The sequence below is a fragment of the Rhinoraja longicauda genome, chromosome 1 (assembly GCF_053455715.1).
Source record: "Rhinoraja longicauda isolate Sanriku21f chromosome 1, sRhiLon1.1, whole genome shotgun sequence".
NCBI classification, from domain to species: Eukaryota; Metazoa; Chordata; class Chondrichthyes; order Rajiformes; family Arhynchobatidae; genus Rhinoraja; species Rhinoraja longicauda.
This window is the reverse complement of record NC_135953.1, coordinates 2056781-2075667: the sequence shown is the minus strand read 5'-3', so window position 1 is coordinate 2075667 and position 18887 is coordinate 2056781. Positions and strand designations below refer to the sequence as shown.

At 46.6% G+C, this 18887-nt stretch overlaps 2 protein-coding genes across 7 annotated transcripts in view; one reads left to right on the top strand and one right to left on the bottom strand.

The window, feature by feature from the left end:
- Positions 1-17762, top strand: part of LOC144595043 (interferon-induced very large GTPase 1-like) — a 271628-nt gene extending 253866 nt beyond the window's left edge. For all 6 annotated transcript variants that reach the window (XM_078402129.1, XM_078402040.1, XM_078402217.1 and 3 more), the window contains 2 exons: positions 8282-8389; positions 9068-17762. In XM_078402129.1, the coding sequence (XP_078258255.1) occupies positions 9475-15639 (6165 nt within the window). In that variant the 5' untranslated portion in view covers positions 8282-8389; positions 9068-9474 and the 3' untranslated portion in view covers positions 15640-17762. The remainder of the gene's footprint in view (positions 1-8281; positions 8390-9067) is intronic.
- LOC144595331 (retinol dehydrogenase 11-like) overlaps positions 1-18887 on the bottom strand; it is a 379579-nt gene that overhangs the window by 113633 nt on the left and 247059 nt on the right. The gene's annotated exons all lie outside the window — the stretch shown is intronic.

Here is an 18887-nt window from a genome sequence, read left to right as displayed (position 1 = left end):
TGTTCCTGCCTAATGTGGATTTCCTCCAGTTCCTCCGTCACCCTAGGATCTCTGGCCACTAGAACATCTGGGAGATTGCATGTATCCTCCTTAGTGAAGACAGATCCAAAGTACCGGTTCAACTCGTCTGCCATTTCCTTGTTCCACATAATAAATTCCCCTGCTTCTGTCTTCAAGGGATGCCTTGATTATTTTTTTCCTCTTCACATACCTAAAAAAGCTTTTACTATCCGCCTTTATATTATTGGCTAGTTTACCCTCGTACCTCAACTTTTCTTCCCGTATGGCCTTTTTAGTCATCTTCTGTTGCTCTTTAAAAGAGTCCCAATCCTCTGGCTTCCCACTCTTCTTTGCTATGTTATACTTCTGCTCTTTTATTTTTATGCTGTCCTTGACATCTCTTGTCAGCCACGGGAGCCTCTTACTCCCCTTAGAATCTTTCCTCCTCTTTGGGATAAATTGATCCTGCAACTTCTGCATTATTCCCAGGAACACCTGCCATTGCTGTTCCACCGTCTTCCCTGCTAGGGCCTCCTTCCAGTCAATTTTGGCCAGCTCCTGCCTTATGCCTCTGTAATCCTCTTTGCTATACTGTAATACTGACACTTCCGATTTTCCCTTCTCCCTCTCAATTTGTAGCATAAAACTTCATTAACAAGTCATTAATGTATATTGTAAATTGCTGCGGTCCCAGCACTGAGCCTTGCGGTACCCCACTAGTTACTACCCCACTAGTAGGCCTAGCCTATCCCCTCTTAATTGTTTTTGTGTATCGCCCACCAAAAATGCATAAGGACTTCATCACCCAATTTGCTGATCTGATTTCTAGCATTTTGCCCAAATTTGACCGGATCATGATTCTTGGTGACTTTAATATTCATGTTTGCTGTCCCACTAAGCCTCTTGTGAGTGAATTTATGCACCTGGTTGAGTCCTTCAATCTGACTCTTCACTCCACGGGACCCACTCACAAGTTAGGCCATACTCTCGACCTAGTGTTATCGTCCGGATTCCCAATCAACAACATTGAAACTACTGAAGCCTGTCTATCGGACCACAGCGCTATCATTTTTGACGCATCTCTGCCTTTATCTCCCGCAAAATCTCATCTCCCTGTTCGCTACTCCCGCGACATAAATTCATTGACTGCCAGTAAATTCTCCGAGGCTCTCACAGCTGCCCCCAACATCTGCACTATTTAGGCCTCTCCCCCCCCATCTCAGCACTGAGGATCTCGCCTCTTTATTTAATATCACTTGCTCTTCCATCCTGGATTCTATCGCTCCCCTTAAAATGAAAAAGCCTAAGCCCAAAGGTCGGCCGTGGCTCAATGACACCACCAAAACCCTAAGAAGGGTGTGCAGAAAATCAGAAAGGAGGTGGAAATGTGACAAGGAATTCTAAACCAATTAGTGCCCTACCTGCACCAAAACACCATCCTGGAAAGTTTCCAGTCAGGTTTCAGAGCCCACCACAGCACAGAGTCTGCCTTGTTGAAGGTACACAACGACCTGCTTCTCGCCATCGACACCGGCGACTGTGCAATCCTGCTCCTTCTCGACCTCAGCGCAGCGTTCGATACAGTGGACCACACCATCCTTATTGACCGTCTCCGGTACGCGGTTGGCATTGATGGCACTGCCCTGAGCTGGTTCGCTTCGTACCTCAAAGATAGGAGTTTCGCCATCAACATAGGCAGTTATTCCTCTGCTCCAGCTAGCCTCTCCTGCGGAGTTCCACAAGGCTCCATCCTAGGCCCCATTCTCTTCTCTCTATACATGCTCCCCCTTGGCCAAATCATTCAAAGGCACGGCATTTTTTTCCACTGCTATGCCGATGACACTCAGCTTTACCTCCCCCTGAAACCCAACAACCAGTCAAATTTAAACAGCCTCTTACACTGCCTTGAGGACATAAAATGTTGGATGGCACAGAACTTCCTCCAATTAAATGAGAGCAAGTCTGAGGTCATCCTATTCGGCCCCCCCGACTCCATCAAATCGATAACAGGCAGTCTTGGAAGTCTATCCTGCCTAGTCAAACCGCATGTCAAAAACTTCGGCATGATATTTGACTCTGCATTAAAATTTGATAAGCAAGTCAACGCTGTGGTAAAAGCCAGCTTCTTCCAACTTCGTACAATAGCTAAAATCAAACCTTTCCTCCAATTCGACAACACAGAAAAAATCATTCACGCTTTCATTTCCTCCCGCCTAGACTACTGCAACTCCCTATACACTGGGATCAGCCAATCTTCCCTGTCCCGCCTGCAACTGGTCCAAAACGCCGCAGCGAGACTCCTGACGGGTACCCGTAAAAGGGACCACATCACCCCGATTCTGGCCTCTCTCCACTGGCTCCCTGTACGGTACAGAATCAACTTCAAGCTCCTCCTATTCACATATAAAGCCCTAAATGGACATTCCCCCCCCTACATCAAAAATCTTCTAACCCCCCTCTCTAACTCCAGGTCCCTCAGGTCGGCCGACTTGGGGCTACTCACTATCCCGCGGTCTAGGCTTAAGCTCAGGGGTGACCGCGCTTTTGCGGTTGCAGCTCCGAGACTGTGGAACAGCATCCCTCTCCCCATCAGAACTGCCCCCTCCATCGACTCCTTTAAGTCCAGGCTCAAAACCTATTTCTACTCCCTAGCGTTTGAGGCTCATTGAGGAGGCGCTGTGAACTGTTTGCGTGCTACTGTATGTTTCATTTTTTTTTTCCCTTAGTACCTAATCAGATGTACAGCACTTTGGTCAAGTGGGTTGTTTTTAAATGTGCTATACAAATAAAATTGACTTGACTTGACTTGACTGCCTGCCATTCTGAAAGGGACCCATTTATCCCCACTCTTTGCTTTCTGTCTGTCAACCAATTTTCTATCCATGTCAGTACCCTACCTCCAATACCATGTGCTCTAAAGTTGCCCACTAATCTCCTATGTGGAACCTTGTCAAAGGCTTTCTGAAAGTCAAGGTACACCACATCCACCTTCTCTCCCCGGTCAATTTTCCTAGTTACATCCTCAAAGAATTCCAGAAGATTAGTCAAGCATGATTTCCCTTTCGTAAATCCATGCTGACTCGGAACGATCCTGTTACTACTATCCAAATGCTCCGCAATTTCGTCTTTTATGATTGACTCCAGCATCTTCCCCACAACTGATGTCAGACTAACTGGTCTATAATTTCCCGTTTTCTTTCTCCCTCCTTTCTTAAAAAGTGGGACAACATTAGCTACCTTCCAATCCACAGGAACTGATCCTGAATCTATAGAACATTGGAAAATGATCACCAATGAGTCCACAATTTCTAGCGCCACCTCCTTAAGTACACTGGGATGCAGACCATCTGGCCCTGGGGATTTATCAGCCTTCAGTCCCATGAGTCTACCCAACACCATTTCCTGCCTAATGTGGATTTCCTTCAGTTCCTCCATCACCCTAGGGTCTCTGGCCACTAGAACATCTGGGAGATTGCTTGTATCTTCCTTAGTGAAGACAGATCCAAAGTACCGGTTCAACTCGTCTGCCATTTCCTTGTTCCCCATAATAAATTCCCCCGCTTCTGTCTTCAAGGGACCCACATTTGCCTTGACTATTTTTTCCCTCTTTACATACCTAAAAAAGCTTTTACTATCCTCCTTTATATTATTGGCTAGTTTACCCTCGTACCTCATCTTTTCTCCCCGTATTGCCTTCTTAGTCATCTGCTGTTGCTCTTTAAAAGAGTCCCAATCCTCTGGCTTCCCACACTTCTTTGCTTTGTTGTACTTCTTCTCTTTTATTTTTATGCTGTCCTTGACTTCCCTTGTCAGCCACCGGGGTCTCCTGTAGTCCACGTTCGCTCCCCCCTGAAACAGTCTACCACCTTTGCTCGACCCGGACCCTTGGCGTGACAGCCTCGCAGTAAGACCTGTCCAGGAAACTCTCGCATTCCCGGATGGCCTTGAGGTCATGCAGCTGCTTTTCCAACTCCGCCACACGTCTATTCAGGAGTTGCACCTGGACACAGTTCTTGCAGGTGTAGCTCCCAGAAGTTCCAGCAGGAAACACACTGCACCAACTTATCCGCCATTACTTTAGTGTCAAAAAACAATTCAGGCTCAAAAACAAGCGTAATCTCCTCACCTCAGCCTCCTCGCCGAAGACTCGAAGCCAAAGACTCGCACCTTTCTCACAGGGCACTTCCCTCAACAGGGTTGCACCCCTTGTGCAAGTCTTGCTTATATCAGTCACTAAATTACATATGACAGTCCCTCCATCCCAGGGATTAACCTGGTGAACCTACGCTGCACTGCCTCAATAGCAAGGATGTCCTTCCTCAAATTAGGAGACCAAAACTGCACACAATACTCCAGATGGGGTCTTACCAGGGCCCTATACTCCTGTACTCAAATCCTCTTGTTATGATGGCCAACATGCCATTAGATTTCTTCACTGCCTGCTGTACCTGCACGTTTACTTTCAGTGACTGGTGTACAAGGACACCCAAGTCTCGCTGCAGTTCCCACTTACCTAACCTGACACCATTGAGATAATAATCTGCCTCCTTATTTTTGCCGCCAAAGTGGATATCCTCACATTTATCTACATTACACTGCATCTGTCCCATTCCCAATCTGACCTTTCTGTCGTGGGCCTCCTCCGTTGTCAGAGTGAGGTTCAGAACAAATTGGAGGAACAGCACCTCATATTTTGCTTGGGTAGTTTACACCCCAGCGGTATGAACATTGACTTCTCCAACTTAGACAATAGACAAAAGACAATAGGTGCAGGAGGAGGCCATTCGGCCCTTCGAGTCAGCACCACCATTCAATGTGTTCATGGCTGATCATTCTCAATCAGTACCCCGTTCCTGCCTTCTCCCCATACCCCCTGACCCCGCTATCTTTAAGAGCTCTATCTAGCTCTCTCTTGAAAGCATCCAAAGAATTGGCCTCCACTGCCTTCTGAGGCAGAGAATTCCACAGATTTACAACACTCTGACTGAAAAAGATTTTCCTCATCTCCGTTCTAAATGGCCTACACCTTATTCTTAAACTGTGGCCCCTGGTTCTGGACTCCCCCAACATTGGGAACATGTTTCCTGCCTCTAATGTGTCCAATCCCCTAATTATCTTATATGTTTCAATAAGATCCCCCCTCATCCTTCTAAATTCCAGTGTATACAAGCCTAATTGCTCCACCCTTTCAACATACGACAGTCCCGCCATTCCGGGAATTAACCTAGTGAACCTACGCTGCACGCCCTCAATAGCAAGAATATCCTTCCTCAAATTTGGAGACTACAACTGCACACAGTACTCCAGGTGCGGTCTCACTAGGGCCCTGTACAACTGCAGAAGGACCTCTTTGCTCCTATACTCAACTCCTCTTGTTATGAAGACCAACATTCCATTGGCTTTCTTCACTGCCTGCTGTACACTAGGACACCCAGATCTCGTTGTACGTCCCCTTTTCCTAACTTGAAACTATTCAGATAATATTCTGCCTTCCTATTCTTACCACCAAAGTGGATAACCTCACATTTATCCACATTAAACTGCATCTGCCATGCATCCGCCCACTCACACAACCTGTCCAAGTCACCCTGCAACCTCATAGCATCTTCCTCACAGTTCACACTGCCACCCAGCTTTGTGTCATCTACAAATTTGTTAATGTTACTTTTAATCCCTTCATCCAAGTCATTAATGTATATTGTAAATAGCTGCGGTCCCAGCACTGAGCCTTGCAGTACCCCACTTGTCACTGCCTTCCATTCTGAAAGGAACCCATTTATCCCCACTCTTTGCTTTCTGTCTGCCAACCAATTTTCTATCCATGTCAGTACCCTACCTCCAATACCATGTGCTCTCATTTTGCCCTCTAATCTCCTATGTGGGACATTGTCGAAGGCTTTCTGAAAGTCGAGGTACACTACATCCACTGGCTCTCCCCGGTCAATTTTCCTAGTTACATCCACAAAAAATTCCAGAAGATTAGTCAAGCATGATTTCCCCTTCGTAAATCCATGGTGACTTGGAATGATCCTGTTACTGCTATCGAAATGCTCTGCAATTTCGTCTTTAATAATTGACTCCAGCATCTTCCCCACCACTGATGTCAGACTAACTGTTCTATAATTTCCCGTTTTCTCTCTCCCTCCTTTCTTGAAAAGTGGGACAACATTAGCTACCCCCCAATCCACCGGAACTGATCCTGAATCTATAGAACATTGGAAAATGATAACCAATGCGTCCACAACTTCTAGCGCCACCTCCTTAAGTACCCTGGGATGCAGACCATCAGGCCCTGGGGATTTATCAGCGTGATGTCTCCGACTACATTCAACTCCGACTACTGTCTCCGACTACATTCTAACTTTGTCCCACCCCCTCCCCTGACATCAGTCTCAAGAAGGGTCTCGACCCGAAAAGTCACCCATTCCTTCTCTCCCGAGGTGCTGCCTGACCCGCTGAGTTACTCCAGCATTTTGTGTCTACCTTCGATTTAAACCAGCATCTGCAGATCTTTCTTACATAAGAAGCTATGGGAGTCAGTAGGTTTGTTCTAGATGTAAGTCGATAGTCTGTCTCTTGTGATGGAGACGGTGAGATATAGAAACAGTAGGGAGATGTCGGAGATGGTCCAAGAGGTTCACTTGCACCTCCTCCAACCTCATCTACTGTATCAGAGGTTCACTTGCACCTCCTCCAACCTCAATAGACAATAGGTGCAGGAGTAGGCCATTCAGCCCTTCGAGCCAGCACCGCCATTCAAAGCGATCATGGCTGATCACTCTCAATCAGTACCCCGTTCCTGCCTTCTCCCCATACCCCCTCACTCCGCTATCCTTAAGAGCTCTATCCAGCTCTCTCTTGAAAGCATCCAACGAACTGGCCTCCACTGCCTTCTGAGGCAGAGAATTCCACACCTTCACCACTCTGACTGAAAAAGTTCTTCCTCATCTCCGTTCTAAATGGCCTACCCCTTATTCTTAAACTGTGGCCCCTTGTTCTGGACTCCCCCAACATTGGGAACATGTTTCCTGCCTCTAATGTGTCCAATCCCCTAATTATCTTATATGTTTCAATAAGATCCCCCCTCATCCTTCTAAATTCCAGTGTATACAAGCCTAATTGCTCCACCCTTTCAACATACGACAGTCCCGCCATTCCGGGAATTAACCTAGTGAACCTACGCTGCACGCCCTCAATAGCAAGAATATCCTTCCTCAAATTTGGAGACCAAAACGGCACACAGTACTCCAGGTGCGGTCTCACCAGGGCCCGGTACAACTGTAGAAGGACCTCTTTGCTCACATACTCAACTCCTCTTGTTATGAAGGCCAACATTCCATTGGCTTTCTTCACTGCCTGCTGTACCTGCATGCTTCCTTTCAGTGACTGATGCACTAGGACACCCAGATCTCGTTGAACATCCTCTCTTCCTAACTTGACACCATTACATCCCCTCTTCCTAACTTGACACCATTTACTGTTTCCCCTGTTCCAGGTGTGGACTCCTGTATATCGGTGAGACCAAGCGCAGGCTCGGCGATCGTTTCGTTGAACACCTCTGCCCAGTCGACCTAAACCTACCTGATCTCCCGGTTGCTCAACACTTTAACTCCCCCTCCCATTCCCACACTGACCTTTCTGTCCTGGGCATCCTCCATTGTCAGAGTGAGCTTACATCCCAGCGCTATGAACATTGACTTCTCTAACTTCAAGTAGCCCTTGCTTTCTCTCTCTCCATCCCCTCCCCCTTTCCAGAGAGCCCACCAGTCTTACTGTCTCCGACTACATCCTATCTCTGTACCGCCCACTCCCCTGACATCAGTCTGAAGAAGGGTCTCGACCCCAAACATCACCCATTCCTTCTCTCCAGAGATGCTGCCTGATCGCTGAGTTACTCCAGCATTTTGTAACTATCTTCGATTTGAAACAGCATCTGCAGTTCGTTCCTACACTGTTTTGAATGAACTCAGTGACTGAGTCTCCAGAGAACTCTGGGGTCAAGAACTCTGAAGATCCACCAGCCTCCAGATGAAGAGGTTTCTCCTCATCTTGGTCATTTATAGTCCACCCTTACTCTGAGATTGTGCCCCTTGCCCTGGATACCACAGCCAGGAGAAACCTCCTCCCTGTGTCCAGTCTATCAAGCCTGGTAGAATTTCACAAGTTTCTGCAAGATTGCTGTCTTTTGAACACCAAGAATAGAGGCCAGGTTTACTCTATTTCTCCTCATGTGACAAACCCGTGTAAACCTGAAACTTGGACTCTGTTTCTCTCTCCATAGACACTGCCTGAACTCCTGAGCACTTCCTGGATTCTCTGATTTTACCCCAGGAAATTGACTGGAGAATCTTCAATGCACTCCCTCTATTGAAAGTGCACCTTTCATTAGGTAAGGGCACCAGGTTTGTACACAATCCTTCAGATATGGTCTCAAAAAAGACACACATCAGAAAGCATTCTATCCAGATGCATTACGACTTGGTTTGGAAACTTTAGAAACTCTGCCCAAAACCACAAGATATTACAGAGTTGTGGATGTAGCCCAGTCCATCAGATAGATCAGACCCCCCCCCCCCATGGACTACATTAACACTTCACGCTGCCTCAAGAAAACAGCCAACATAATCAAAGACCACTTAAACCAGGGTCATTCCCACTTTTCCGTCAGGCAGAGACTACAAAAGCATGAAGACACATACTAGCACATTCAGGAGCAACTACTTCCCTGCTGCTGTCAGATTATTGAATGGTCCTCCCATAAAATAAAGGGATAATCCCAGTCTCACAATCTAACAACAGTAATACCAATAATAAACCAACAGCAATAGCTCATTGAGGTTCTTGCACATTTTAATCTGCACTTTCTCTGTAACTGTAATCCGGTAGACTATATTCCACACTGGTATATTTCTTTTTGTGCTACCCGTTGTACTTTTGTAAAGCTTCATTGTATCATGTATAGAATGATTTGACTGGATTGTATGCAGAGTTTTTTACTGTATCTCAATACACGTAACAATAATAATCCAATTCCAAGGCCAGGTATAATTCTGGTGTCCAATTCCAGGTACCCACGGTGATCCCACACTGACTGTACTTGACACACGGTGCCAGGACAACAAGAGGATCGTCAGTCAGAGCCAAAGAAGTGACCAGCCCTGTGATCCCAGGATAGGAACTCCAGCACTCCAACACATCACAACTTGGTAGTCTGGGATCTGTGAAATATCCCGGGACAGGAGACTGGACAACTGGATAAATCCTGGGCCAGTATCCAGGCACCGTGTGATATTGTGGAATAGGAGCCCAGGCCTCAAGGTAGATACTGGGACAGAAACGTACAACTGGTGAAGATTCACCCAAGTGCAATAAACAAGGCAGGAGCCCTGACATTCTGGGAATTCCAGGACAAGAACCACCTCTCTGGGAAAGTGCTTACAAATCCCAGGAAGTACATTCACCCAGTCAGAGGGAATGGAGAGTGTTTCATCAACTTTAAATAGCTGGTCTGGAAACCTGAACACTCCACAACTAGTGAGGGATTTGGGTTTACAGGATCATTATCCTCACAAACTGTCACTGGTGTCCATGCGGGAGGTATCCTGGGAGAAACTGGACGACTACAAACCAACTCAACCAGAAGATCTTCCTTGGAGATTTCTCCAAATGATCCTCTCAGCTAATTCACTGGCGAGGAATCCTGAATGGCCCCCTGCTCAGTCTTCAAAAGACAACAAAGATGACGTAGAAGATTTCAGCCATTTCATTGAAGCACAAGAGCCAGGAGATTCTGGGATGAACCCTCTAGATATCATTGCTGCCATTTTCCTCTGTGCCGACCACTCTCTCCAACAGGAACTGATGCTGAAGATGTCTCTGTGCCAACTTGCATTGCCCTTTCTGCTGCCGGAAGGGCACAGTTACCCCAGGGACAAGGTGAGGGGACCCATGGAAGGGCCTGGTGCCACCCTTCTCCTCTGGGCCATGAGGCCCATTGTTAAAATGTGGTGCCCACAATCTCCCACAGGGAGCAGCCGCGTTGTGGAGATGCCCATCGTGACATCACCCGTGCCAACTGTCTCCTTCCTCAGACTCGGAAGGTGCACGGTGTCCAAATCCAGAGTCCTCAATCTCACCTTGAGCCAGACCCAGCTGCAGCAGAACATCTTCCTGCACTCCGGGATGGAATGTGGGAATGTGCCCCGTGGGATATCGGATGGGATGGCTGAGATCAGCTGGTATCTACCTTCTGGGAAGAGCAACACGGACATTTTCCCAGAGGCTGCTGCATTCATCAACCTCCGAGGTGATGCTGAAACTTACCAGGGACACACTCGGTTTCTGGCAAAAGTCTCTGCTGCTCTCTTTATTTTCATTGACGTTATCGGTGAGACGGAAAGAGAATTCCTCGCCTCTCTCGCACAGTCACCGGCAAAACTCTTTCTGATAGTGAACACTTACATCAGTCAGCAACACATCACCCCTGAGCAGGTAAAGAAACTGTTCAAAGATCTGAAGTTACAACCTCAACAATGCATTGTTCGGACAAATGTAAACGAGAACAAACTTGTGGAAAAATTACGTTCTCAGATAGAACAAGTGATTCTAATGAGGGACAGGGACCAGAGCTTCCTGAGACTGGAACAAATGGGTGACATTGCGAGAGAAAGTGGGATTCTGGTCGATGAACATCAGCCCGAAATACAACGGGCCAAGGACCTGACGTCCAAACCACAGAGAGAGGCCGACCCTGGAGACGGCAGGGAACCAGAGGATCCATGTCACCGGCATTCACCAGGTCTCCCAGAGGGAATGATTGGTGTTGCACCAGCTGGAAATAACCAGGCTGAAAATCGGAGCCCTCCACAACTAGTGAGGGATTTGGGTTTACAGGATCATTATCCTCACAAACTGTCACTGGTGTCCATGCGGGAGATATCCTGGGATAAACTGGATAACAACAAACCAACTCGACCAGAAGATCTTCCTTGGCGATTTCTCCAAATGATCCTCTCAGCTAATTCACTGGCGAGGAATCCTGAATGGCCCCCTGCTCAGTCTTCAAAAGACAACAAAGATGACGTAGAAGATTTCAGACATTTGTTTCTTGCACAAGGGACCAGAGTTTCTGGGATGAACCCTCTGGATATCATTGCTGCCATTTTCCTCTGTGCCGACCACTCTCTCCAACAGGAACTGATGCTGAAGATGTCTCTGTGCCAACTTGCATTGCCCTTTCTGCTGCCAGAAGGGCACAGTTACCCCAGGGACAAGGTGAGGGGACCCATGGAAGGGCCTGGTGCCACCCTTCTCCTCTGGGCCATGAGGCCCATTGTTAAAATGTGGTGCCCACAATCTCCCACAGGGAGCAGCCGCTTTGTGGAGATGCCCATCGTGACAGCACCCGTGCCAACTGTCTCCTTCCTCAGACTCGGAAGGTGCACGGTGTCCAAATCCAGGGTCCTCAATCTCACCTTGAGCCAGACCCAGCTGCAGCAGAACATCTTCCTGCACTCCGGGATGAAATGTGGGAATGTGCCCCGTGGGATATCGGATGGGATGGCTGAGATCAGCTGGTATCTACCTTCTGGGAAGAGCAACACGGACATTTTCCCAGAGGCTGCTGCATTCATCAACCTCCGAGGTGATGCTGAAACTTACCAGGGACACACTCGGTTTCTGGCAAAAGTCTCTGCTGCTCTCTTTATTTTCATTGACGTTATCGGTGAGACGGAAAGAGAATTCCTCACCTCTCTCGCACAGTCACCGGCAAAACTCTTTCTGATAGTGAACACTTACATCAGTGAGAAACACATCACCCCTGAGCAGGTAAACAAACTGTTCAAAGATCTGAAGTTACAACCTCAACAATGCATTGTTCGGACAAATGTAAACGAGGCCGAACTTGTGGAAGAACTACGTTCTCAGATAGAACAAGTGATTCCCATGAGTGACGGGGACCAGAGCTTCCTGAGTCTGGAACAAATGGGTGACATTGCGAGGGAAAGTGGGATTCAGGTCGATGAACATCAGCCTGAAATACAACGGGCCAAGGACATGACCAAAATACTGGGCAGTCTTGACCCAGCAGACATCACTGGGTATAAAAAGAGAGTGCTGCCCTTTCATGGAGAGCTCTGGCAAAGGCTGTCTAAAGTTGAGAAAGAGAAGTGTCGGATGAAATTCCGCGGGGACAGAACCACAGAGACGTATAACCACGAGCTGGACCAAGAGAAGAAAAGAATCCGGGAAGCTCAGCTCAGACAGAGCCTGTCGGAGGAGATGCAGATGTTCATTGACCACCTCACTAGTCCTGGTGGGGATGACAGGGCCATTTCCTTGCAGTGGCTGAAGCTGATGCTGGACAGTAAATCAAGGGAAATCATGGCAGGGTTGCGCAGGGATTATAAAGAACTGAGCAAAGACTCAATGCAGAAGGTCAAGGAGCTGAAGGACATGGATCAGAAGATGACTGATAGTTCCCTGGGACTTGAGCATTTCATGAGGGAACTGGGCCAGGTTTATGAACTCTCAGTGACACAACACAACATCAAGCAACAAACACAGATCCACCCACATGTGCTTCAGTTACCGGGTGTTGCTGCTGAACTGTTGCTGGATGGGTTCCCACTGGAGCTCATTGATGGAGACGTCTCCAACGTTCCTGTTTCATGGATCACTGCTGTACTGGAAGCAGTGGCTGAGAAGGTGGGACGTGCTTCCCGAGTGTTTGTGCTGACAGTGATTGGAGTTCAGAGCACGGGCAAGTCCACGCTCCTCAATACAATGTTCTGTTTGCGGTTTGCTGTGAGCAGCGGCCGATGTACTCGAGGGGCCTACATGCAGCTGATGAAGGTCACAGGGAACCTGGCGGAGGAGCTGGGCTGTGACTTCATCCTGGTCATTGACACGGAGGGGCTGAGAGCTCCAGAACTTGCAACACTAACAGACAGCTATGAACACGACAATGAGCTGGCAACATTCGTGGTGGGATTAAGCAACATAACGTTGGTAAACATAGGCATGGAAAACATCGCAGAGATGAAAGATATTTTACAGATTGTCGTTCATTCCTTACTCCGTATGAAGCAGACGGGGAAAAGACCAAAGTGTATATTTGTCCACCAGAATGTTGGGGATGTGAGTGCACACGATCAGAATCTGAGAGGCCGTCAGAAACTCCTGGAACAGCTGGATAAGATGACAGAGGCTGCAGCAAAACTGGAGAAGCTGGAGGGAGTAACGTTCCATGATGTGATGGACTACGATGCTGACAAGGACAACTGGTACATCCCTGGTCTGTGGCAAGGTACGCCCCCAATGGCTGCCGTCAACACTGGCTACAGTGAACACGTCTTCCAACTGAAGAACAGTCTCATTCAATGTTTACTCAAAGGGAAAGCAGAACAAGGAGCTTTCACAATCCCAGACTTCACCAAATGGGTGACTGGGCTCTGGGAGCAGGTGAAACATGAGAATTTCATTTTCTGCTTCCAGAACAGTCTGTTTGCAGACGCATACAACCAGCTCTCCGTGATGTACAAGGGCTGGGAGTGGGAGCTCCGCAAATACACACACACCTGGGGAAATGAGGCTGAAAACAGAGTAAACAATGCCAGTGGTGACGTCAACCTACTGCTCCAAACACTGGAACATGAGATCAGGAGGGAGATTAACAAAATGGAGGGTGAGACTCTGGATAAACTAAAAGCTCTGTTTGAAAGTGGGGCTGATAACGTGCAGCTGATGGAGAAATACAGGGAGGAGTTCAAGCTCAGCATCTCCAGTTTATGTACACGGCTTCAGTACGATTCAATGCAGAGATGTAGGGATGCTGTGAACAGACATGTGGGACTGCAGGAAGTGGATGATATCTGGAATAAATGTCACAAGAAGATCGAACAACAGGTCAAGGAGCTTTTATTAAAGTGTAAAGGGTCAAATCAGGAGTTGGGTGACAAGGAACTGCAAACTGCCTTTGGAAAGATGTGGCAAGACACACTGTCACAGCTGGACTATCAGCCCTGCAGAGAAAGAAACATTGAACAGGAGATTGAAAATCTTCTCAGAGACCACACAGCAACTCAAGGAAGGGTGATTAATAAAATGCTAGAAAGAAAATCTCTCAGTAAACTCAGTAAACAGTGCTTTCAAATTGAAGGGAAACACATCAATACGACATGGATGAAACGTGTTAAAACCACAATTGGGATATCCTCGCACCAAAAAGATATTAATCAGGCAGCAATGATAACACAGTCCCTCGAGGATGAATGCCATCAAAAGATCAGTGACATCACAAAAATGGACATGGATTATGACAATAAAAATTGTATTGATCTTTTGAATTTTATGGATGAGAAAATTAACAATATTTCAAATCCAAACTTCACAATGAGTGAGGAATTCAGGGCTGAGTTTAAAGTTCACCTGTGTGGTTACGCTGTACCAAGATTCCAAGAGATGCAGACAAGGTTCATCCAGAAAAATGACCCGCGGCAAAGACTGGAAAACATGAAGGGTCAATACTTTGATCTCTTCATGGACATTTACACAGAGCAGGATAAGAACCAGAGACAAGCACAACGGTTTGCACAATCTTGTTTCTTGCCAGCTCTCAGAGACGCCACCCTCAAGGCTCTCAGTGTGAACATTGTGGATGATATGAAACAAAATGACCCTGAGAGAAAGTACAGTCTCCGCAACAACTTCACTGTGGCCCTCCTGGTGCACTTGAAACAAAGGGGTACATTTGATGACTATCACCGGTATATCGCTGACCTTGAGAATTTGGCCAAAGACTGGCTCCATCAGCAGGTTATTGAACACTGCACCACGACACAACGTGATGGGGAGAGCACGTTTACCCGACTGGCTAAAGGAATCCTCACACAGATCACTGGGCAAGCTAAAGAGATTGTTGAACATGCGGTGATGCAGAACTTTGCTGGAAATGTTCAGAGCTTCCTGGGCATGTTTGTTGAAAAGTTAAAAACCAGGATCTCAATGCCCAAAGATGAAATGAACCTCGTTCTGTTTCACGGTGATGGTGATGGCAAGAAATGGGCAGAAGCAGTTCTGCCATCTATTGAAGAGGTGGAGCAGAAACTCCTCAGTGAGGTAACAGGCTGGGATGTCCAAGCAAAGATTGGAAAATTATCCATTAAACCCAGTGAAGAGCTGTTCAAAGGGTTATTCAATTGTGCTAAGAAATGTCCTTTCTGTGGGGTTGTCTGTGACTCAGAGACCCCGGTACATTCACAGCACTCTTGTAAGCAGCACAGACCTGAAGGACTCAATAGATATCGATGGAGAGAGAGTGAACATCTTGTAACTGATGTCTGCACAGCTTTAGTCGCAGGTAATGCATTGTTTAGTAATCAGGACACAAATGGAAAATACAAACCCTACAAGGATTACCAAACTGTCAATGATTACTACAAATCCTGGACCATCCAGCGGGAGATTTCTGCACAGGCAGCATCCTATTGGAAGAAGGTTTTCTACACTTTCAATAAGAAGTTTGCTGAAATATATGGAGCAAAGCCTGCAGTGATCGATGAAGCCTGGAACATTGACTGGGATGTGGTGAGGGAAGATCTGAATAAGACATATAACACAGTCATTCAGTCTTGGTGAAGTCCATTTAGATGGGTTAGAGGTAGACACAGACATACTGTCTACCTCTGAAAGAAAGAATGACAAAGTGTTGGAGTAAATCAGCAGGTCAGGCAGCATCTCAGAACATGAATCGGTGATGTTTTGGGTCGGGACTCTTCTTCAGATTGATTTAGGTTTTAGTTTTAGAGATATAGCATGGAAACAAGCCCTACAAACCTGCACATCTTTGGGATGCGGGAGGAAACCAGAGCATCCGGAATAAACCCACATGGTCACAGGGAGAAAGCACCCACGGTCAGGATCAAAGCTGGGTCCCTGGCGCTGTGATGCAGCAGCTCTACCAGCTGTGCCACTGTGCTGCCATTATTGTAGGGGGAGGAGAAAGAAAGCTGTAAGAGGGGAGAGCAGGACAGAGCTTCACAGGTAATAGGTTGATACAGGTGAGGGGGGCTTTGATAGGCAGATGGTTGGTCAAAGACTGGAGATGGAAAAAACCAAGGAAAAAACAGAGAATTGAGGTGTAGGAAGACATTGTAAATGCCGATGTAAACCGAAGATGGACACAAAAAGCTGGAGTAACTCAGTGAGTCAGACAGCATCTCTGGAGAAAAGGAATCGGTGACGTTTTGGGTCGAAACACTTCTTCAGACTGAGTAAAGTCTGAAGAACGGTCTTGATCCGAAACATCGCCTGTTCCTTTTCTCCAGAGATTCTATCTGACCCGCTGAGTTACTCCAGCTTTTTGTATCTGTCAAGTCAAGTCAAGTCAAGTCAAATTTATTTGTCACATACACATACTCGATGTGCAGTGAAATGAAAGTGGCAATGCCTGCGGGTTGTGCACAACTTCGGGAGAACTGAAGTGTTGTGAATTGTGAAGCTAGAGGAAGGAATGTAGATGGAAGGGGAGGGGAAGCCGAGAATTGGGTGTGAGTGCAGGTGGGATACAGGGGAGAGATTTGGGGTATGAATGTGGGGAGGGGGGCTGTTTAGGAGGAATGGTGTGGAGGAAGAAAGGAGGGAGGTGATGTGCGATTTTTTTTAAATTGGAGAATTCAGTGTTTATACCGTTGGGTTGTAAGCTACCCACGCAGAATATAAGGTGCTGTTCCTTCAGTTTGTATGTGGCCTCACTCTGGCAATGGATGAGGCCCAGGAAAGAAAGTGTGGGAATGGGAAGGGGAGTTAAAGTGGTAGTAATCAGGAGTTCCTGAACAATTACACTCTGTCTGCCAAGACCTAGAGAAACTATTGGTTGCTAACCAAGAACCTCCCCCATCATCTGCTCCTCTCTCCCCTGTGCCACACCTGGACTCACTACTATTTCTCCCCTCTTCCCCCTTTCGCCTGCATTCCTTCCTCTTGCTTCACAACTTGCGACACTTTAATCATGTCTCACACAATTTGTCTTTTCATCTCTGGTCTTTGTCCACCATATGCCTATCAACCCCCTTCCCTGTATTCCCCGATCATTTATGTAGGAAGGAACTGCAGATGCTGGTTTAAACCGAAGATCGACACACAAAAGCAGAGTCTGAAGGGTCTCGACCCAAAACGTCACCGATTCCTTCTCTCCAGAGATGCTGCCTGTCCCGCTGAGTTACTTCAGTACTTTGTGTCTTTTTTTGTAAACCAGCATCTGCAGTTCCTCATGTTAAAGTACCTCTAAAGGAAGTGGCAGAATAAATCAAACCTCAGTAAAATTCAAATCTGATCATAAATCGTAAAACAATTCGCAGAGCAAAAAGTTTCAACAAATTGTTCATCGAATTAAGAAATAATTAAGAGTAATAATTACTCTATTTCATAAAGAGTAAGGAATATTTATGGAGAACCATCAGGCATTCTGGGATGGTGGGTGGTTGTGAAAGAACAAACGGCATTTATAATAAAATGAGATCTAGTGGGTAACAAGACATCTGTCTGTGTGCTGCTGGGTGTGATTGAAATGTATTTGTTAATCTGCATCTTCCTGAGATGATTGATCTATGATTGTAGTTAGACCACGTGAAGAGGGAAAAGCTCGAGTGCCTGCGGGAAAGGGGAATCAAAGGGACACCGCGCACATCAATGGGCAATTTGGTATAGATGGAGTAGATGAATCATTGTTGATTACTGTATTTGATGCTCTTAAATAAAGTTTTGAGTGCCTCATCCGATCTTTGTGTTGTGTTTTGGAGTTTTGTTTCACAGATTTGGTGCCGTGACTCGGGTAGCTACGACAGGAAAGCAGGAGAAACGCTCGTTGGATATGCGAGCAAGGAATTTCACCGTGCCTTGCCACATGTGGCAATAAAGTATTCCATTCCAATGAGTCTTGTTTAAAGACTCTGAGCGGAACTTTCCAAAGTTCACCAGATGTCACCAAGCTGAACAAATCGGGGAAAAGAAGGCTTTCAACACTGAGGCTAAGAGTGGGGTTTCCCCGGGTCACAAGTTCACAAGTTAAGGCTTCAAGGTCAAGGTCAGTTTATTGTCACATGTGCCAATTAAGGTACAGTGAAATTTGAGTTACCGAGTAGAATTAGGCAATTCGGGCCATCGAGTCTACTCCGACATTCAATATGCCTTCTAATCCCATTTTCCTGCCTTCTCCTCATAACCCTTGACACCCGTTCTAATCAAGAATGTTTTCCTCTGCCTTCAATATATCCGACGGCCTCCACAGCTCTCTGTGGCAATGAGTTCCACAGATTAACTACCCTCTGACTAAAGAAGTTCCTCTTCACCTCCTTTCTAAAAGAGCACCCTTTAATTCTGAGGCTATGACCTCTGGTCCTAGACTCTCCCACTAGTGGAAACATCCTTTCCACATCCACTCCATCTATGCCTTTCATTATTCTGTAAGTTTCAATGAGGTCCCCCCTCAACCTTCTAAACTCCAGCGAGTACAGGCCCAGTGCTGACAAACACTCATCATATGTTAACCCACTCATTCCTGGAATAATTCTTGTAAACTTCCTCTGGACCCTCTTCAGAGCCAGCACATCCTTCCTCAGATATGGGCCTAAATTTGCTCACAGTACTCCAGATGCGGCCTGACCAGTGCCTTAAAGAGCCTCAGTATTGTATCTCTGTTTTTGTATTCCAGTCTTGATATAAATGCTAGCATTGAATTTGCCTTCCTTACTGCCCATTCGACTTGCAAATTAACTTTTTGGGAATCTGCATCAGCACTCCCAAGTCCCTTTGCACCTCCGATTTCTGGATTCTCTCTCCATTTAGAAAATAATCTATGCCTTTATTCCTATTACCAAAATGCCAAA